This window comes from Lampetra fluviatilis, chromosome 21, assembly GCF_964198595.1.
Source record: "Lampetra fluviatilis chromosome 21, kcLamFluv1.1, whole genome shotgun sequence".
NCBI classification, from domain to species: Eukaryota; Metazoa; Chordata; class Hyperoartia; order Petromyzontiformes; family Petromyzontidae; genus Lampetra; species Lampetra fluviatilis.
This window is the reverse complement of record NC_136295.1, coordinates 9,495,591-9,518,561: the sequence shown is the minus strand read 5'-3', so window position 1 is coordinate 9,518,561 and position 22,971 is coordinate 9,495,591. Positions and strand designations below refer to the sequence as shown.

At 42.0% G+C, this 22,971-nt stretch overlaps 1 protein-coding gene across 1 annotated transcript in view; it reads right to left on the bottom strand.

The window, feature by feature from the left end:
• Positions 1-22,971, bottom strand: part of LOC144938213 (titin-like) — a 335,325-nt gene that overhangs the window by 221,578 nt on the left and 90,776 nt on the right. Inside the window, 31 exon segments of the mRNA XM_078866029.1 lie at positions 197-253; positions 443-496; positions 742-810; positions 3,303-3,365; positions 3,521-3,583; positions 3,799-3,861; positions 4,012-4,074; positions 4,228-4,251; positions 5,086-5,142; positions 5,285-5,305; positions 5,457-5,528; positions 5,966-6,043; positions 8,127-8,336; positions 8,781-9,041; positions 9,519-9,786; positions 10,511-10,600; positions 11,169-11,346; positions 12,084-12,369; positions 12,786-12,917; positions 14,469-14,756; positions 15,491-15,781; positions 16,803-17,090; positions 17,950-18,237; positions 18,820-19,095; positions 19,303-19,581; positions 19,769-20,047; positions 20,576-20,863; positions 20,995-21,282; positions 21,424-21,711; positions 21,862-22,149; positions 22,578-22,865. Coding sequence (XP_078722155.1) covers positions 197-253; positions 443-496; positions 742-810; positions 3,303-3,365; positions 3,521-3,583; positions 3,799-3,861; positions 4,012-4,074; positions 4,228-4,251; positions 5,086-5,142; positions 5,285-5,305; positions 5,457-5,528; positions 5,966-6,043; positions 8,127-8,336; positions 8,781-9,041; positions 9,519-9,786; positions 10,511-10,600; positions 11,169-11,346; positions 12,084-12,369; positions 12,786-12,917; positions 14,469-14,756; positions 15,491-15,781; positions 16,803-17,090; positions 17,950-18,237; positions 18,820-19,095; positions 19,303-19,581; positions 19,769-20,047; positions 20,576-20,863; positions 20,995-21,282; positions 21,424-21,711; positions 21,862-22,149; positions 22,578-22,865 — 5,538 coding nt within the window.

Sequence of the window (22,971 nt, the reverse complement as noted above, 5' to 3'; positions counted from 1 at the left end):
CCGATAAATAATTATACCGTAATAATTGATGACACTGCAGATTACACAATCACCACACTCTATAGTAGCCTCCTTCTGCTTTTCAATGGAAAAGAGAGGACAGTTGGATTCCACTCTGAGACCAAGTTTCTGCAAAGTTGAAAATCCAACTAGTTTTAATCACTCGTTAAAATTGATTACTTTATGATGCCCTTACCTTCTGTTTTGTGTGTGTATATTACATCTCTGACTTCAAGCTCCTCGATTGTGCATTCTGACAAGTAAAAGTTCACGCTGCTGTTTAAATCGATATTCTGCAGGGACTACTATTTCGGTAAAAAAAAATGTGGGTCAATGTATGACGCAAAAGCAGTGGTGGACGCAACACACATAAACACATTGTTAAAATGCATTGGCTTTACGGACAATGCATTTTAAATTAAGGCATCGAGCCTCTTCTCACCTTCGTGTACATCTGGTTCAGGTTTACGTGGCACCACGGCTACTTTCTCACCCACTGTGACGGACAAAACAGCTGATTTAGCCGAGCCTTGTTTACAGAATTCCGAGTTTATACATAACAGAGGCACTATTTAGTATAGCTGCAAATGTTAAGTCAACTTTGCCCAACAGAGCACGTTAAAATAAGTTGACTGATATTGGTAAAATAAAAAAACTTAATTACTCTAGGCTTCTATTGTATATATTTATACACACATGTGCAATGCATTTTCATCGGTGAAAATACATAGTCTTATTTACCACGCCTGACCGCTTCATCTTTCTTTACGGTAATCTCCACTGTGGGCTCTTTAGTTTTCACAACCACAGCTGTTGAATGAGCATTGCAAATCAGCGTATGGAGTTTGTCAATTAAAAAAAAACGAAAACAAAATGAAACAATAACAGTGAGCAACAACGAACAACAATTACGTATCTTACAGGGCCTTAATTGCAGCAAAAAAACACAGGAGCGTGGTTATTTTTAAATCGTGTACGACACAAGCGAGGCAATACGTCCAGCAGACTACCCCCATCGTATTCGGGTCACACAAGGGAGACACGTGTTTGTGTGTTAGAGAGGTTCTAACACACACACGTGCATTGTCTCTCTACCTTTGCCGATTTTAGGCTTTTGTGATGGTTGTCTTAATATCAGTTGTTTCTGATAAATACATGACCATTGTCACAACATTCCCCATTTAATAGTAAAGGTTTATCGGTTAGATCGCGTTATTTATAAATGTTTCGCAACCCTCCACCACCAGACACGGCCAATCAGTAAAAAATGTGTCACGTTGACAAAAGACAAATAGTTCACTACTTTAGCCCATCGGTGTTTATAAGAGTTAATGCACAACATTTACAATTTTTGAGTACGACGTTTCGCTGGTAATTACATCCAGCATCATCGAGAAATTTGCTACAATAGTGAAGCCCTCCACCTGCTCCCGGTCTTAAAAAGAGCAGCAGGGTGACGTCATCATTTAACCCAACCCATTTGCCGAGTTGTACTAGTTGGCATGAATACAAGAAACAATGGTACGTGTTTCTGTAATTTGTTCTATAAATATGTGCATGAGATAATGAGTTATTCTAAGACAAATGTTTGCCATCTACATTTAAATTTTGGAGGCTTTATTTTGAATTCAACCTCTATTTTGTCCCAAGTTATTTCTGATAAATACAAACCACGGTCACAAATTGCCCATTGCATAATCGTACTTGGGAGTGGATATAAAACGATAATGTGAGTGTATGTGGAGTGCGTTTTAAATGCCAATGCATTTTAGGCTCTAGTTTGGAGGTTTCCCTTCTAATATGAACTTCTGTTTTCTCCTGAGCGATGTCTGATAAATACACACCACGGATATATTATTCCCATTCTCCCCATCGATAAACTTTTGTATGGCTGTAAAATTGGAATTTGTGTCGATGCAATTTTTTCGAGACACATGTTTGCATTTGAGAATGGGTTCCAACACAAACATGTTGCCATCTACCTTTAGGCTTTGGTTTTGGAGGCTCTCTCTTAATCTCAACTTCTGTTTTCTCCCAAATAGCTTCTGATAAATATAAACCACGGTAACAAATTGTACATTGGCTAATCATTCACTTTGGTGTGGATATAAAACCATAATGTGAGTTTGTATATGAAATGTGTTTTAAATACAGATGTAACACACAGACACAGAAGTCAATTCGGCACATGGAAATGTAACTTTAAGTATATTTTTGCAGATGTCTGTTTGTATTAGAAAACAGTCTCTAACACAAACAGATCTGTCATCTACCTTTCGGCTGCGGCTTTGGCGGCTCCCTTTTAATTTCAACCTCTGTTTTCTCCCAAGCGATTTCTAAATAAAATAAACATCACGTTCACAATCTTTGTTGCCACTGTAAATCACACAAGTTGGTGTGAATCCAACATAATTTGTACTTTTTGTTCTAGAGCCGGGATTAGAAAACGTTTTTCTTCTTCACGAGGGCCAAATAAGACTCACCAAAAAAACTTAAGGGGGGGGGGGGTGTTCAACACCTTAAGACACCTCAGTCACTTAAATTAGAAACACGCTGCTGTTGCTAGGTCAATAATATTCGGTTTGCGTGGATGCCAAAAACTGTAATTTGTTGGCCATTTCCAAGCGGGATTTTTTATGTGACTGCTGGCCATCTACAATTAAGTCGTGGGCCAGATATGTATGGCCTCTGCATGCTTGGCCTCCCAACCTTGTTCTACAGACATGAACACATTATCTGGAGATACTGCGTTGGCAGTTGTGCACAAGCACAAATAACGAAACAATCAATGTATGTATCAATACAACAGCTATAAAATGATATATATGTAAAACAGGTTAAGTGTTGCGTAATGTCGCTTCTTCACGTATTTGCTATGAAGAAGGGCTATTGCTCATAATGTCTCCTATTACACGTATGTTTTCGTCGAAGGCAGTGTTATTAATGAACGTGTTGAGTTTTTTGTTCTGCAGACATGTTTGTATCAGAGATTGGGATCTCACACAAACATTCTTGCCTTCTACCTTTAGGCGTTGGTTTTGGAGGCTCTCTCTTAATCTCAACTTCTGTTTTCTCCCAGAGAGTTTCTGATAAACGCAATCCACGGTCACAAATGCCCCATGTTGCAAATCGTTCACTTTGTTGTGGGTATAAAATGATAATGCGTGTGTACTATATGGATTGCGTTTGTAACAAATATGTAATGCACTCACAGGATGTCAAATTATGCATGTTTGAGGTTTTTCTTAGACATCTGTTTATATTAGAAAATAGTCTCGAATACAAACAAGACTGCCATCTACCTGTAGGCTCTGATTTGAGAGGTCCTCTTCTAATATGAACTTCTGTTTTCTCTTGAGTGATTTCTAATAAATACATACCACGGATATAATTTTCCCATGTTTACCCAATCGATACATTTTGGTATGGCTATAACATTGGAATCTGCGTTGATACAATTTGTTTGAGACACATGTTTGCATTTGAGAATGAGTTCCAACACAAACATGTTCCCATCTACCTTTAGGCTTTGGTTTTGGAGGCTCTCTCTTAATCTCAACTTCTGTTTTCTCCCAAATAGCTTCTGATAAATACAAACCACGGTCACACATTCCCCATGTTCCCAATCATTCACTTTGGTGTGGATATAAAATTATGCGTGTGCACGATATGGAACTTGTTCTAAAAATATGTGTAAAATACACACAAGTCAATTTACGTACAAAAAAAACGTATTTTTAAACAGACATTTGTTTGTATTAGAGAATGAGTTCTAACACAAACATGTTTGCCATCTACCTTGAGGCTCTGGTTTTGGTGGCTCCCTTATAATTTCAACTTCTGTTTTCTGGCGGGCGGTTTCTGATAAATACAAACCACGGTCACAAGTGCACCGTTTTGCTGAACGTTCACTTAGGTGTGGATATAATAAAATAATTTGGTGGTGTGCAACTTGTTCCAGACACATTGTGGGGATGGAAGAACATGTTGTAAAACATGGCCATCATATACCTTGCTTGACTTTAGGCTTTCGTTGTGCTCTATCAATTCCAACTTCTCTTTTCTCCCAAGTTTCTGATGAATACAAAACACATTCGGGATGTTCACCACTTGCATATCATTCACTATGATATGGATATGAAGTGAGAAATTGTTAATTGTTCCAGAAATGCATTTTCGTTGTTCAGCAGTAAAACATTAATTTTGTCATTGGCTACATTATCTTACCTTCTACGTAATGTCTTTCTTCCACTGAAATTGACAAAAAAAAGAATGCAGACATGTTTAGAATTTATCCATTAAGTTAACAAACGCATTATTAACAATTATGTAAAAAAAAGCATTTTCCAATTAATGATGTAAGTTTTTTTAACAAAACTAAACATTTAATATAATTTCATAGTTATCATCCCACATATATAAAAGTCTTGTTGCATAGATGGCTACAAGTGGCTGCACATACGACGAGTGTTGTTCAAGGCATAACATGAGAACAAGTTCAACAAATGTGAACATAGTTTCAAAGGAAACATAATTAAACGTAAGCACATTTTGCAATTTAATATACTTCAATTGCTTAAAATATATTCACCCTAACTAGGGTTAAATGTACCAAAATATTCTTAGTTTGAGGAATACACACAACATAATCTAAAGCCTAAATGAACATACTGTTATCATTATTAATGACATATTTTAGTTTGTTTTACATTTCATCACAACTCCCCAATATAAATCCAAAATGTATTGTACTTTATACAATACCTTGCTAATCTCGTCAAAGAGCATAAACCATCACGCAAACTCACTGCATAATGCGCTTTCAGATACCCTTCTGCGGCCGTCTGGAATGCTCTTCCTTCCGATATTAGGAAGCCACTGGTGCTATGCACTTTCAAATCATCTAGATTGAAATCAAATTTATTTACAACTGCTTTTTGTACTTAGTTTGTGTTCCTTCCCCCACACCTCAAATTAGCACAATTGGATAAGTACGGTGTGAAAGAAGTTCAACATACATATATACAATGAGCCAAATGGAACAACACATTGATTTTTTTTTCTGAATAAAAAGTAGCATCTGACCGATTTCCCCTTCTTCTTCTTCCTCCTCCTCTTCCTCTTCAGCTCCAGGCTTTTCACCTAAAATAGGTGACAATTATAATAAAACACCACGGAAAATATTGTAAATTGCAGTGAAAACTATAATATACAGATAAGGTGTTTGCGAGTAATAATTTTTCACATTGCCATCAGTGGATGGAGAAGCTTTAATGAAATGTACCTTTGCGATAATCTCGTCTCCCTGTACGCAAAAAATCAACAACACAAAGACAAAAGCATACATTAGTGCACCACAAAATATACGAAGATTGTCTAAAAAGTTCACGGAATGCCAGATAGTTAAAGTGTTGTATAAAGCACAACAGAAGATACATTCCTAAAACCATACATACCTCTGCCCTCCATAGCACGATCCTTCTTTGAGATAAAAGCTTGTTCGTCAACTGGCTTGCGTTTCTTGGGCACTGCACAAGACACATTTCACTTAAGTTTAACACAGATTCAACATTCCAAATACATTTTCTGATTGTCCTACTAGCATCACGCAAAGAGAACGGTTCACGGAAGCAGATATTACAGAGCTACCTCTGACATACTTTCAAGTGACGTTTGGCTCACGCTTTCAAGGGGATCACTTTCCCACTCACTCTGCCAAACAGAGTAGTCTTAATAACATGACAGAGCCGGTCTATTGCCGTATTATGCGAAGAACCAAATTTCACATGTTTTTTATTGTGCAGTTTGCTTGCGATCATGCTGAAACCATCAATCCATGATACTTGAGGACCGAGTTTAATCAGTTTCACGCTTTGATTCAAAACCAGTATTTTCAGCCATGCCAGCTTGAGCACACAGAGCTCTGAATAACAATGTGTTAGTCATGAGATCTATATCCCCATACCTTCAGGCGTGAGGAATAGATCGGCAAAGCTTTTGACCTCTCCTCTATCTTCTTTGCGTGCAATAACAGCATAAGATCCTGGAAATACATTACAAAAAACTTCAAACGACTCTATCTTAAAACAATGAGATTTGATTACAGTGTATCCTCGTTATTTACGAACTTTCTATTCACGATGTTGGCTTTCCGCGAATAGCATCTGGAACTCTACAACGACTGCATCGAGAGAGAAAGAAATTGATGAGAAAAATTGATTAGATAAAGTTATGAGATAAATTGATGAGATAAATTAATGAGATAAATTGTTCAGATACATTTATGAGATAAATTGATGAGATAAATCGATGAGATAAATCGATGAGATAAATTGATGAGATAAATTGATGAGATAAATTGATGAGATAAATCGATGAGATAAATCGATGAGATAAATTGATGAGATAAATTGTTGAGATACATTTATGAGATAAATTGATGAGATAAATCGATGAGATAAATCGATGAGATAAATTGATGAGATAAATTGTTGAGGTACATTTATGAGATAAATTGATGAGATAAATAGATGAGATAAATTGTTGAGATACATTTATGAGATAAATTGATGAGATAAATCGATGAGATAAATCGATGAGATAAATTGATGAGATAAATTGTTGAGATACATTTATGAGATAAATTGATGAGATAAATCGATGAGATAAATCGATGAGATAAATTGATGAGATAAATTGTTGAGATACATTTATGAGATAAATCGATGAGATAAATTGATGAGATAAATTGATGAGATAAATTAATGAGATAAATTGTTGAGATACATTTATGAGATAAATTGATGAGATAAATCGATGAGATAAATCGATGAGATAAATTGATGAGATAAATTGATGAGATAAATTGATTAGATACATTGATGAGATAAATCGATGAGATAAATCGATGAGATAAATTGATGAGATACATTGTTGAGATACATTTATGAGATAAATTGATGAGATAAATTGATGAGATAAATTGTTGAGATACATTTATGAGATAAATCGATGAGATAAATTGATGAGATAAATTGATGAGATACATTGATGAGATAAATTGATGAGATAAATTGAACAGATAAATTGATGAGATAAATTAATGAGATAAATTGAAGAGATAAATTGATGAGATAAATTAATAAGATTTATTATCTTATATATTTATTTAAGGTAATTCATTAAAAATAAAGGGTTTCATAGGCCAATATCATTATACCGCGAAATTTGCTCTTCACGAGCTTCTCCGGAACGTATCCCTCTCGAGTAACGAGGGATTACTGTACACGTGATATCATGACCATTATGCCTGCAAGGGGAGTTAAATATTTACCCTATGAGGAAAGTGACAGAACAACACCATTCTATCATCCCATGTACGAATGACAACTTTGCAATTCAACCACTCGTGGCAAAAAAAGCATAACTAGAGAACACCTACAGCTGCATTTGCATTTGTTTCAGTGCTTTATGTAACAAATGCCAATCATGCAAATACCTATGACTATAAATGCCCTTAAATTTTCCCATGAAAACCTAAATTGAGTCTCAAAATACATTGTGCAGTTTGTAAAATGCCATTAATGAGTGTCTGGCGTGTAGGAGGAAACCAGAGTACCCAGGGAGAACAAATGCTGAGCTGACGACCTCTGGCTAACCTTGCAGCCCAAGCCTACAACAGCTGGTATTCAGTGGATGTCTGCCATCCACTGACCAAAGTCAACCCTGCTTAGCTTCCAAGAACCGACGAGATAGGGCACGTTCACAGTGATACATTTACGATATTTTTTGTTTGTTGTCCTTCCCCCGCACCTCCGATTAGCACGGTTGGCTACGTACTGTGCGACAGAAGTTCAACATACATGCATATAAATAAATGAATGATTAATTAACAACCAATTGATAATTGGTTTTTTTACCCTTCTATCTGGCACCAAAACTGACACCTTTTTACAAGGAGTCATGTTTGCATAGACCACAATACCTGCAGTCATAATGCAAACAAAAAACACAACTCTGATAATGTGCACTGTCCTTGAAGTTGATTGGTCCACACCAATTATCATATTTTTACTGGCAAATGAGGTTCCCATGGTAACAACCAATTTTCTGACTTCTGAACACACCTTCGTCTTCAGGGGTGACGTCCTTGATGGTGAGGTAGTGTGCACACCCTTCGCTCGACAAGCTGTATTTGGGCCCTTCCTGCAGCTCTTCGTCGTTTTTGTACCAGGAGACATCTGCATCATCGAAGGTCACCTCGCACTCCAGTGTGTGAGTCTCATTCTCACGCACCTCCTCCGTCTGGATGACCTTGGTGAACTCCAGTGGCTTTGCTGCATAGGCAATGCAACAAATAAACATTAGACTCGCGGTTCGATATAAAAAACAAAAAGCTCAATTATAAAATAAACAAAATTATGGGTGGCCAGTGTTCAGGGCGCTGAGGTGGCACCAAAGAGATTGTGGGTTCGATCCAGGTGAGAGGGATTGGGGTTTGCATATTGTCAAATTGGACAGCGTAGTGATGGAAGTTCTATATTAAAGAACATTTTGGGGAAAGGCCAAGAGGAATGAAGTTCGTTCTCTGAAATAAAAAGGCCCACGATCAGAGATGGAATTAACTTGTCCAGTAAACCTGCTCTTAGGCAAAGAACTCGAGATACTCAAGCGGGACAACTGGATGCCGTTTGGTGGCAAATGTATGTTGTTACATATATAATCAAAGCCAAAAGGTATGTGCGTGCACCATCAGCAGCAACTTGGCAGGCCATGCATACCTTCAACAGTGAGTTCGGCAGGTGCCTCAATGTCCTCGTAGCGGCAGGTGTATTGCCCGGCGTCTTCGAGGTTGGTGTTGTGAATGACGAGGCGGTGTTGCTTTTCAGAGACCTCCAACGTGTACTTCTGGGACGGCTGGATGAGCTTGCTGTCGCGGAACCACTGAACGGTGAGGTTAGGCACTGAGAACGTACAGGTCAGCTCCACCGTCTCTCCCTCGGTCGTTTGTTTATCCTCCAGGGACTGGTCCAAGCGCAGTTCTGAAAGGGATAAGCAGACAGTTGGCATCGTTTAGCTCTTCTTTCACAGACAACTTTGTCTTTTCACCCCAATCCATTCGGAACTCTTGCAGAGCAGCGTAATCCTGTGCATTACAGTTGGCCCGCAGATGGTGATTTCACGTAACTATCTCGGAGATCCCTTAAAAGTCATGTTTTTTTTTTATCTGTACACCAGGGGTGCACTATCCCACGTTGCCCACTGTGGGAAATTGTTGTTGCATGGCAGGCTGGTTATTTTAATCCACACACCTGGAGTTTAGCTGAATTGCGGTAAAACACTAATTCAACGTGACAGGGGTTTTTGTGCTGTCATTGGTAATCAGGCTGAAACCATCAACTTGAGAACCTGGTTTAATCACCGGTGGTTTGCACCCCCTGACAACGATCCCAGGATTTCAGCGATGCAGGATCAGGAGGTACCCGGCCATCTCAATATCGTCAGATCTCAACACTCACCGTAAACTTCCAGCTTGGCGCTGGAAATGTGAGGGCCACAGACCACGCGGTAGTTGCCGCGATCCTGCAGAGTGCAGTTGGTGACGACTAGACGGTGGAGGTCGCCCTCCTGGAAAATGTTGTACTTGTTGGAGGACTCCAATTTCTGCGTGCCGCGGTACCAGGACAGCTTGATCTCGGGGTAGTTGATCTTAACCTCGACCTCAAAGGTGACGTCGTTGCCCACCAGAGCCTGTCGGTCTTCAACACTTTTCACCAGTGTTATCGGCTGCAGTGAGTCGTTATAGAAAGAAAACAAGTTAGAACTTTGTATGTATGTGTGTTGAACTTCTTTCGCACTATACGTAGCCAACTTTGAGAGTGAACAACATGAGTCATGTACGAGTAGGGGTGCAACAATTTGCCTCCCTCATAATTCAAATAATTTTGATGACTCGGGGTCATGGTTTGATTAAATGGGTGGGGGGGGGGGTGTGACAATGTGGCGAAAGCATTGTAAAAATCATGCATAATTTTAACTTGTAACCCGTTGCACAGTATTCCTTTAGTCTCACAGAGAGAGACCGACTCAGAGGTGCGAGGAACCACAGACAAGCATGAAGGCAGCATAGTGAGCTGGGGCCCACAAATATCCAAGCTCTGTGGTTCTCTATCTATGAATGTGTTCACGGTAAAATAGTCAGTGTGTATTGCTCCGAGTGGTTACTGAGCCCACATGAACCAATTACACGCGAAATATATGTGGGAAACAAACTATATTTTTACGTGCTTCGTTCGACGTCTTTAAACACAACAATCTATTTTAAATCACTTAATCGATGCATATTTACATGCTCGTCTGTTACATTATGGGAAAAAAACTGGCAGAAATGAACTTAATTAGGATAATAAAAACTGAAATTGACATAGACTTTAAACGTGGTATGTGCTTCGTTTTTCCCCCCAATGGGAATGCACAGCAACCTCACAACGAAAAGAGTATTCCCGCATACCTCAACATGTGCCAGTCTCGCTTGAATCAACTGCATCATCTCCTCATATTCCTTTTCCTCGGCAGTGGGTTCAGCACCTTCTTCCAATTCCTTAAGATACAAAAACAAAAGGAATAATCACTGAATTCAAAATGTCCAGTATGTGGTTTATTTATGGATAACTCCACACGGAAATTTCCGGCCGGTAGTGGAAAATGGCGCACTACTGTAAATTATTTGGCATGTTGGCTGGGCACTTTGATCAGTAGACTAACCAATCGCACACACACATATAGTACCCCATCGATGTATCTAAATAAGCTGAAGCCTCCCACCCCCCACTGAATTCCTCCCTTCTCGCCGCCCGCTGCGAAAACAGACGCTGCTCCATGGAGCAGCGTCGAGGCCCTTACGTAGCCTCTTCCTCCCGATCCTCAAACCTTCTGACCATTTGGCTCTCTGTATCCGTTCCTTTTCTATCATCTTTCTCTTATTTCCCATTCTGTCTCTTCCCTCCTCCCTTTCCCATTCTTTTATCTTTTATTTTCCATACGTTAAATCCTTGACACTACTCCCTTTCTCCGTGGTGTTCCACTCGTTAAAAAAAGTTGCGAGTACACATGACGCGGTGAATCAATTGAAAGGCACAACATGAACATGTTTTTTTGGAGCCACGCACCATGCCCTCGGCCTCCTCTTGCTTGGCAGCCTTCAGCAACTCCAAAGCCTGCAGGAGGCCTCGATAGTCTGTGATGCCGTAGAGGCGAGCATATTTCTCATATTCCTTCGGATCCACGTTCTTCAACAGCTCCAGGATATCGACCTCCTCTTCCTTCTCCTTCTCCTTAGTGGGAGCTCTGAAATTTAAGGAGGCGAACATTTAAGAAAGAGCACATTTACATTTGTAAAAATGCATTTACTTTGCTGGCAGATATCAGATGTAAAGCCGCTCATGACTACTGCGATTTGAATATCAGGTCAATATGTCACCATGGCCAAAGCGACTGATGCCATCGAATATTAATTGCCCAAATGTTTTTACGATACAATTCGCATATCTGATTCGCTGGATTGTGAGGTGTAGGCAGATAAGTGAAAAGGTTGGATATGTGGACATTTATAAAAAATGACAGTTACACCTTGCACAAAGAGGTCATTGGATAAAAATAAATGACAAATTGTACGAAACATTGTGATATATATGTATTATGTTGATCTTCTTTCGCACCGTACGTAGCCAACCATGCTAATCGGAGGTGCGGGGGAAGGACATAAAACTAAACACAAAAAGCAGTTCTAAAGAAAAGAGCTCTAAATCTAGATTTAAAAGTTCACAGCTCTAGTGATGTTTGGAAGCGAATATAAGCGACATTAAGAATAACGCATAGTACACTACTGCATGCGAAAAGTTCAAATTTGTGAAAATCTAAAAAAAATGACATTTACACTCTGGCGAATTGCTCAGGGCGGATATGTAATGGTCACTTATGTGACGTTGTATTGTATATTCTATGACGAAGAGATACATCAACAGAAGGATGGATGGAAGCATAATCGTACGAATGAAAAAGTTTTTAAAAGCAAAAAAGCTCACTTCTTGAGTTTGGCCCTGAAGCCTTCCTCCTCAACGGCAGGCGCCTTCTTCTCTTCCACGTCCAGGGAGACGCCGGACTCGATTTCGCCGTGCCTGTTGTTGGCGACGCAGCGGTACGGGCCAGCGTCGGTCTTCGTTGCCTCGCGGATTTCCAGGAGAGCATCGGCGCCCTTCTGCTGGACCGTGAGGCGCCCTCCGTGGTTCAGCTGCCGCCACTTGCCCTTGATCCACTTCACCGTCGGGATGGGTTCTCCGGCCACCTTGGCCGTGAATTTCACCGTGCCCTCTGCAAGTGACCACGGGATGAAGAGGTTGCAAATGAGCCGCGATTGCTTTGATATTTTTAGGGTAATATTTAGAGAGGTGTTTAAATGTCCAAGCAACTCAAGGTGCCATTGCAATGCCCTACTATATTCTAGCCACATATTCTGGCCAAGGGAACCCCCCCCACCCTTCCCCTCGGTGGCAGCTGTCCCTAAGCGGCACTGGTCTGCCATTAGGGGACAACGTTGTTATATGTGGCTGGTTTTTCTCATGAAAGCAATTTGCACGTTAATAATCAAAGATGGTACATTTGGGTCGTGACGATGGCACACATGGCCTGCTATTTTTTGCACAAACAACATCACGTGGATGGCTGAACAAAATCAAACACGTATTTGAGTCACTTTATTTTTTTCACACCCTACTGGAATGACTTACTCTCTTCAACTTTAGCATTCTTTGGCTCTTCGACGAAGAAAATCTTTCCGTCGACAACAACTGGAGCAGGAGCGGCAGTCGGGGCAGCCACTGGGGCCGCAGGTTTCCTGACTGGTTTTCCCGCTTCAGGAGCTGCAGAAGAAGAATACAAAGAAAATACAGTGATCCATTTATAGACACCCCAATAACACAAGAGGGAAAATGACAGAGAAAAGCACATTGTCTGTCAAAGCCTTAACACGTCCCCCACTAATATCAACGCACATGCTAGATCATCAAACACTTTCCCCTGTAAGATACGGAGGCATTGCTTTCCATAATATTCGATTGGCTGTTGAGAAGAGGGTAGGAGAGTCACTAGAAATCAATGGGGTTATCTACAAATTAATTACCCTGTTTAAGTGTCTTATGGCATTCTAGATTTGAAGCTTTCATGACTGCAAGGATTCATACTCTTAGTTTTGTCGGTAAAAAATGAAATTATTTTTTATTAATTTTAATTATTTTTTTTTTCCTAAAAAAATGAAATTATTTTTTTATTAATTTTAATTAAATTTTTTTACCTACGTGACTTTACCCAAAAAACTAAGAGTATGTCTTATGACAACTGTTCACTTTACAGGCAGGATGAAAACACCAATTGTTTTCTCAGGAAAGCCTCACCGAGTTTCAGGATGATTTTTCGCAGGCATATCCCGCATCGGCAAATTAAGCCAATGCCATTAATGACTGTTTGGTTTCTCGTAGTATGAAAGTGGAGTATACGGGAAACATATCCATACCCATAAAAGGGTTATACTCAAGGCTGACTATGGCACAAGCCCATGCTTACAAGATCTGGTAAGTTCTGGTGGACATCCGTCCACGTACTATCCAGGCTAAACTCTGCTTAGATTATGAGAACTGAAGAGATTGGTCACGTTCATGGCAATTTGTTCACAGTACATAGCTCCCCAATGCAATAGCCTTGGAGTACAATGGGTGCCCTAGTTTAAGAGACTTGAAGATGGATGTTGCTTGACCACCTCCATATTTTTACATTAATCTCATGCCCTCTAATTCCCCCCCCCCCCAAGAAAATCATCCCATTTGTAATATCACAGCAGCAATCCGTCACGCTTGTTTGGCAGAGATGGATGACAAGACAATGGTGATCAATCACATCTGCACATGCATATTCTATTAACGAAACACCATCATCTGTAAAGACTGCTGGTATTTGTCACGATAATATATCAATTGATTTTTAAATATATGTAACGGTTTTGCAGTGGTGTAAAAGCACAAATACAGTAACAAAAACGTAACACGTCGTCAATAGCACCGCCCTAATTAGAAAATCACTTAATTGGGAAGTGCAAAGCGATCGGCACCACCCTACGACAAAAACTTGGCAGGACCCTCCTGAAAAAAAGTCTTGAGGCTCAGTGAGGCATTTCCTGGATAAACCAGCAGAGTAATAAGAGTAATACATTGCAATGGTCCGTCTGCTATAAAGGAGAGCCATTGCCCAAAACTTTGCCTATTATATAGTTTCCTTTTAGAGAATTGCTATTCATGAACATGTTGACGACCTTCTATCATTTAGATTTCTGTTCTGTTGCCCTGCGTTCTGATCAAATCCGCGCGGACGGAACGGCCATTATAATCACGACCAGGCCAACACAAAGTAGGCCGCCTTACCTTTCGTAGTAACTTTAACCTTGCTGACGTCCGAGCCGGCCTCATTGACGGCCTTGCAGGTGTACTCGCCGGCATCTGCCTTGGTGACCTGCGAAATCTCCAGCGTGCAGTCCCCTTCGCTGTAGGCGATGGACACCTTTCCGAAGGGCTGCACCTCCTTCCTGTCCTTCAGCCACATGATCTGCAGCGGCTCCGATCCGCTCACACGGCACGAGGCGGACAGCGTGTCGCCCTCCACTACGGTCAGCGACTGCACTTTCTTGTCGAAGTTTGGCGCGTGCTTGCGTTCTACCGAGGACAAAGAGGTGGCTTTTAAAACCCACCCGGTTAGCAACCCTGCGCCATGTAAACTCAAAAACAATCGTTCGTTCGTTCGTTCGTCATTCGGACGCACAAAGTTTCACTGAATGGCTATTATAAATTAGGGTGCTCGTTTATTGTTGGACCAAATGTATTCGCTAGATACAACGTTTTATTATATCACCGGATTGTGAGAGATGGTGGTGGATCGGGAGGCCTTAAGCCAGGCTGATAATGATGAAGTATTACAACATTTGTGACCCAGTTTTAACGAGTTTTTGTCAAACCTTTCTTGTTTTTTTGCATTTTAAAAGGAATATAAAAAAGGATTACGATATTCTCCAAATTATAAGACACTCCGTGAAGTAAGACACATCCCACACTTGTCACCGGTGTCTAGAAAGTTATGCGAATCTCATCAGAGACACACACACACCGACTGTATTATAAGACACACCTCCAACTTTTGCTGTTATAGCGGGGGGAGTGCACATTATAATCCAGAGAATACAGTCGAGCTGAAATTAATAACGTATATATATAAGGAATAATGTATTAACATAATTGACCTATGCTGCGAGTAGCATTTAAAGTGTGACAGGCAGTGTGGCATTTAAAGTGTGACGGTGTTCACAAGCAAGCTCGGCCCAACGCTCCGTGCTGCCGACGCCGCCGTTGTATTTGTAACCAGAATCCAGCACGAGGATCGGGCAACAACGAACCTTTGATGTTCAGCGTCACTTTGAAGGTGGCAGTGCCAGCCTCGTTCTCCGCCTTGCAGACGTAGAGGCCGCTGTCGCTCACTTTGGTGCTCTTTAGGCTCATAAGCGCAACGTTGTTCTTGAAGGAGAGCTCGCGGCCCGGGTGAGCGTGGAGGTCCTTGTCGTCCTTTGTCCAGGTGATGGCGATCGGCTGAGAGCCGGACACTCTGCAGTCCAGCTTCACGCCTTTGCCCTCCTCCTCGTCCATTATTTCCAGCGGCTTCTTGGTGAACATCGGCGCTACCTTGCGCTCTGCGATGGCGGTGTCGCGCGTGCAGGAGTTCAAAGAGGAAGAAAGGCATTGGAAGGAAGTATAACGAGCTCAAGAAAGAATCCCGTGTTGGGGGGGATTGTTTTGTGATGTGGAAAGTTTTTTTGTCACATTAAAGCGTCAGACCAGCTTTATGAAAGCTAAATTGGAGCCTTCACGATCAGTTGCCTCGTGTAGTTTGTTGGCCATATCTAATGAGGGAAATTTTTATTCCAAAGCTAGAGTACATTTAATACAGTTTTGAAAATGTAAAACGATCAAAAATAAACTTTGTCTTTACTTTCTCAGGAGTTTTTTTTTTTTACATCCTAATAAAATACAGCATACGATCATGTATCACCATCACCTCATATTTAAACCGTGCATTTCAAGGACTGCATCTATAGGTGCCCTGTGGCAGGGGACTCTCTGGCAGCAGCTGTCCCTGTGCTGCACAAGGTGAACGCAGGACCGGCCTGCTGGTTAGTCTACCAGTGGGCATGCTATGTTGCTCCATGGCTTCACAATTAATTTACAAGTAATTTATCAAATTGGGAAAATTTAGAAATGGCACAGATGGCACAAATGGCCTATAAGGTTGTTTTTTTCCAACAAAAATAACGTCATGAGATCTTTGACGTGAAGCAAAAAAGGGCGTATCTTATGGTGAACACACGTGCGCTATTTACCCGGGCAGTCGCTAGGATCGAACCAAAAACCTCCGCAATAATCGGCAAACGTAGTACCTCTCACTTGATACAGCTATCGTGCTGTGACGGTTCCACCTGAAGACGGAGGCTTGTGTTGCGCCTCCGAAACGTCGTGATTTTATTTTTTTTATTTTATTTTTATTTTACTTTTATTAATTTTAATTTTTTACCTACGTGACTTTACCGAAAAAAACCCTAAGAATATGAAAACGCAGTACCGTTTGAGCAACGTCACCCACCCTCGCTCTCATCTTGAAGCGTCGGGTATCGGATATTGCACGAGTTTACAATGGATTACAAAAGGGTGTCGCACCTTTAGCCGTCAGCTGCATGCTGCACACGTCACTTCCGATGTCATTGAGCGCCTTGCACGTGTACTCCCCAGAGTCGCTCTTGTCCAGCTTGTAGAAAGTCAGGTGAGGTGTGTTGTCAAAGAAGGTCATCTTGCAGTTGGGACCAGGGCGGATGTCCTTCTTGTCCTTCATCCAGAAGATCTTGATGGGCAGTGAGCCGGTGAGGTGGCACTCCAGTTCGGCCGGGTCACCCACCACGGCCTCCACGGGCTCGAGCTTCTGGTCGAAGGTCGGTTTCGTTTTGCGCTCTGCGTCGGTGAATAGAGTGCAAGCAAAATTATCATGAGTGCAAAGCAGATAAGTGTTCTGTACCTCTATTGTATCAATATATGGCCTAGACTGGTATTACAAATGTAAAGTATTCGAGTAGTACTTGTACATTTTCGGCTTACGAACTGTAGGCGAAAAATATGAGGTTAACTGATGTAAATATCCATATATATAAAGAACTTAACATAAGCAAAAGCTGACATGCATAGGTTAGTCAGGCAATAACACGACGCAGACTTTATAATTTGATAACGTTCTACACTTGGCGAGGATGTATTCCACACATGCGGCTGAAGTCTTGACGACGTTTCTCAATGACAAGAATCATTCTCAGCAGAGACCGGCAAGTCAGTGATGTGTTGAGGCAAGCCACTTTTACAATGTGCCAACAAAAATAAAACTGAGGACAAATGATATACTCACTCGTGCATGCTTCCAGTGGAAGCAAAAAAAACTGAAGCAAGAAAGCACTTAATGAAACGTAGCATCGGGGCTGATTAAAAATGTTTGAACCTTCAAAGTCAGTGATGTCTTGAGGCAGCCACTTTTATAATGCGCCAAAAAAATTATCGAGGAGAAATGATTTACTCACTCATGCATTTTTCCCGTGGAAGCGAAGACAAACCAAAAGCAAGAAGGCATTCCACGAGACATAGCATTGGCCCTGATTAAAAATGTTTGAACATTCAAAGAGCATTGGTTAATTCTGTCGCATTATTTCATTTTTTACGAATGCAAACCAAATCTCATTTGAAGTCCCGCAAACATTTCTCTGCCTTTGAGCCAATGCAAAAGAGCGAAGCGGGAAAGCCAGCGGCACCTCCCCCTGCCACAAACCTGTCACGTCAAGTTTTGCCGAGCAGGCGATGGACCCATCCTCGTTCGTGACCTTGCAGGTGTATTCCCCTGCATCTGATACTTTCAGACTATAAATGCTGAGAGAAGCAATGTTGTCCTCAAAGGAGATGACGTGCTTATCGCTATAGGACAACTCGGAATCACCGAGGAACCAAGAGACTTGGAATGGCGGTGTGCCTGTAACACGAGTGTCGAATTTCGCGCAGTCCCCGATGACTTGCTGCAAATTCTTCAGCTTTCTTGAGAAACTAGGTGGGTGTTTGCGTTCTGTAACAAACGTTTGTTTGATTAAAAACATGTTATTCAACTGGATACAAATATTTTAGTTTTTTCCCCCCTCCTTGGAAATCAAGATTTTCAAGTCCTGCACACCTCAAACTCTTCGAGGCAAAAAATGCACACTCTATCTCTTAAAAGTCCATGGAGTACAACCACATGCTAAAATGTATATACCATGGTTCTATCAAAGCCATGTGAATCCGTAAAAAGTGTGCATATGAGGAGTAACACTAAAGGATATAACAAAGCACGTTTGGTGATCGTTGGTATATCCCCATTTGCAAAAAAAGTAAATATTTTTGAACAAGGACACAAAATCCTGCATATGTTGGATACCATTACAGCCACAGAGCAGTTTCACATGGGAGGTCTACAGCATCTAGAGAAGCAGGAAAAAATATCCCTCACGTAAAGGTTTTCGCGGTTGTGCAGTAGGCTCTCCGATGTGTGTTTCGGCTTGTGCCGCGTGCTGCCCGGAGTGATGTCCGTTTCACGCGGAGAGGACATCTACAACCCGAAACCACATCGGAGAGCCATCGCGCGGCACGGTGCTCCGTTCGGCGCGTGTACCTTTTCCCGCGAGGGAAGCCGACGTTTTGGCACTTCCGAGGCTGTTCTCCGCCTCGCAGGAGTACGTTCCAACGTCGGTCTTCTCAAAGTTCTTCACCTCCAGCACCGCAGTGTTGTGCTGGAGCATGGTCTTGTACTTGGCACCGGAGAGCTTTTGACTCCCCTTGTACCACGTGACCCTGATCTCGGGGGCGCCGGCCACTTGGCACTCAAAGTACACGGAGGTTCCGAAGGTGCCTTCCAGAGGCTCCAAGGATTTCACAAAGTAAGGAGGATCTACGGAGTAAAATGTATCGCAGCGTTTAGTGAAAACGCAAAACACCAATACAGAGGAGGAAGGTAATCCGAGGATAGAAAGTAAATTGCAAAGTAAAGCATGTTATTGTTACGAATATAAAATGCTTTTTTTGCATTGTCAATGTTCAAACAGACAGCGGCGACAATGCAAACATTTCAATTCGGCAACACTGTAAATCAACTAACCTAGAACCTTCAACAAAGCAGTACAATTATCCTGTCCAGAGTCATTCTGGATTTTGCAAGTGTAGTTCCCGCTGTCGGAATTTTCGGTGGCGAGGATGTCCAGGGTGGACTGCCCCTCCACAGTCGTCACTTGGAACTTGTGGCCTGCGACAATCTGGTTATCTTCCTTGTACCAGTTGACCGCGATTTTCGGTGTGCCGACGAAGCTGCAGATGAAGCTTGTCGAGTCGCCTGCCTTGACGTCCAAGTCCGACGGCTTGGAGAAAAACTTTGCGGGTTCTGGGAGAAAGTTTTGTCGATAATCACAAGGGGAGCCAACTTAAAAAGAACACTACTTCAAGCATGCAATTGCTGTGCAAGAAGAAGAAGCAATTGCATGCCGCACGGTAAGTGTAGGTACAACGCAGTTGAGAATGAACCTCATGCAAAATGAACGTGGTATTCATTCACTTGCTTTGGTACACACCTTTGACAAACAAGCTGGCTGAGCAAGACGTCTTTCCAGCCGAATTAGAAACCTGACAAGAGTATTCGCCTGCAAACGCAAGCTGAACCTTCTCAACGATTAATAAGGCAACGGAATCTCGGAAGCTGATACTGTGGCTGATATCAGTTCTGAGTTCTTGGTTGCCCTTGTACCACTTGACCAAGAGTGGCTCTGTTCCTGATACAGCGCACTGAAACGTGGCCCGTGATCCCGATAGCACCTCCTGTGGCTCCATTTTCATTAGGAATGATGGGGGTTCTGCAATTGATTAGACAATGGGATTGAGGCAGTTAGTAACAAATGTACCATTCACAGTTCAGAATGTTCAAATGAGAATGAAAATGTGTGGAATAAAAACGACTCTGATTTTAAGTAGTGTTGTATTAGAGGACAGTTGTGGTCGTTTGTAACTTGGAACAGACATGAAAACATTTATATGACGTACATTTAGAGTAATTGGATTTTATATTACTGAAAGATGGATAAGGGCAAGTGTATGGACATCGAATTGCAAACGGGTTATACACAATGAAGGTTTTTTTTACACGATGCTTGTCAGACATAGAGTTCTTTGTTTTTTTAGTTTTGCCAATGGCAGCATTTGACACGCGACAGGTGAATATGGTTAACTGCAGGCGACGTGGAAACGGTGGCTCCCGAGTTGGATTCGAGGGAAGAAAGGGCTGTCGAGCAATATAGCGAGAACAAATCTGAAGCAATCGCCTCAGCTTTATGACTGACGGGGATTTGCCCACATTTGTTTTGTCACCATTTGCTACTACGAACCGATGATGCTCAGCGTGGTGGAGCAGGAATCTTTTCCCGCGACATTCGTCGCTGTGCAGGTGTAGCTCCCGTCATCGGACTTGTCGACCTTCAGGATTTCCAAGCTCGCGGTGTTCTCCTCGAAGAGGCACCTGTACTTGTCGCCGTCGACAATTTCCACATCGTTCTTAAACCACGCGACCAGTATAGGCACTGTGCCAGCAACCCTGCAGTCCATCTGGGCTGTCGAGTGCAAGATGGCATCGGTTTTCTTCAGCTTTCGCACGAAGCTCGGAGGAACAGCTTGGTCTGCGCAAATGAAAAATGCAACAGGTGAGTCGCCGAGCTCGGTTACGCGTGCACGTTGTGTAAATTTATTCGGCGAAGACGAAAAACTGTTTGCGCCGATGTTTCCACTAATAAAAGCTGAAGTGTAATACCTTTCACCGTAATTTCCGTGCTGGTCACATCGCTACCGACATCGTTTGACGCTGCACAGGTATAAATCCCGCTGTCAAGCTTGCCTACTTTGAGAATTGTCAAGCGAGCTATGTTTTCCATGAATATCATTCTGTAATTGCCGGCGGCCCTGATCTCCCGGTTGTCCTTGGCCCACGTGACCTTGATGGGCACGGAGCCCGTCACGTGGCACTCAAGCTCGGCACGCTCGCCTGTCGTCACGTTGAGGCTCTCCAGCTTCTGGTCGAAGGTCGGCGCCACTCTGCGCTCTATAAAGAGGTAATTACACATTTTAGTAATGAGATTTTTTTTTTTACAAAAAATGTACACTTACATGTAAAGAATGTATTAACTGATTAATATCACAGGTGAATAAACACCGAAAGTGACAGTATGGCTACACAACGAACCTTTGACTTCGAGTTTGGCGCTACAGCTCACGCTACCGACTTCGTTGGCTGCCTTGCAGGTGTACGCTGCGCTGTCAGACAGCCGAGCGTCATGAATCTCCAGCGTGGCAACGTTGTCCACGAACGAGATGACAAAGTCTTCTCCACTGGCCAAGGGGACGTTGTTTTTCAACCACGTGGTGGAAAGTGGAGGTGACCCTTGCACACAGCATTCCAGCTTGACCATGAATTCTTCGGTGATCTCAATGTCTTTGAGCTTTTTGGTGAACAACGGCGGGATTTTGCGTTCTAAAAATAAAACAAATTTAATAATCATGACGAGTTTGGTAAATAGACGAACAACACAGAAATGTGTTTATAAAAGTACGTGTATATATTTCTGTAGTTGGAAAAATGTAAATTGAAGAAAAAAAATGCTGCCATTTGTTATTTTTATACCTTTAACAGTGACTGGAGCACAAGAGGTGTCGTAGCCCGCTTCGTTCGCCGCTCTACACACGTACACACCGCTGTCTGTCTTGTCTGTTTTCAGAATGGTTAGGAGAGGAGTATTGTCGACAAAGGAAAACTTATAGTTGGTGCCGGGCCTGATTTCCTTATTGTCTTTAAGCCACGATATTTTGAAAGGTGGCGAGCCTGTCACGTGGCACCCAAGGTCGGCTGGTTCACCGGCCGTTACTGACGCGGGTGCCAGTTGCTGGTCGAACGATGGTGGGTTTTTACGTTCTAGGAGAGTGGAGGAACAAAGAAAAAAAATAACCCGACGCAAAAAAAGGTCAACCGATTTCATTTCACCTGCCACTGTCTCAAACATTAGCCCATCAGACTGTTTACTTCGGTTTCAAGTCGCTCCAAAAGGAGGCAAGATTAGCAGGGGAGTGCCGGTTCTTGGCAGTAAAGCCTGATTGACAATTTAACCTTATTCGGACAACAATCAAAATCGCCGTAGTGAATAACAACTTGCTGCAGTTCACTTTGCAATCAAACTAATGCCAAGAAGCCAAGCCGGCATCTTTAACAAAATCATTGCACCCAAGGATACAGCCTATGGGAGGTATTTTAATTATTAAAAAAACTAGGTAAAAAATAACGTTTATCAAAAGGGTAAAATGAAATGTTTATGTTTACGAGTGAAGGTGTCCACAAGGACAAACCTTTGACTTCAAGGCTGGCCGCGCATGAGATCTTCCCTACGTCGTTCGACACGGTGCACGAGTACTCCTCTTCGTCGTTTGTGGCGAGGTTTAAAATTTCGAGGAAAACCACATTTTCCTCGAAAGACATCCTGTACTTCTCTCCGGGCGTTATCTCCTTTCCGTGCTTGAACCAGGCCACCGCAAACGGCGGGGTGCCAGTTGCTCGGCAATCAAACATTGCCGCCCCTCCTTCTACACCCTGCACGTCTTTCAGCTTCCTCGTGAACACGGGGGGATTTTTCCTCTCTGTAAGATATAGTTCGCAGGTCAACAAATTCTCCTCCGGGATTGAAGGAAACTCGACTGTCAGATTTTGAGCTTAAAGAAATACTCTTCGAAAATATATATATGT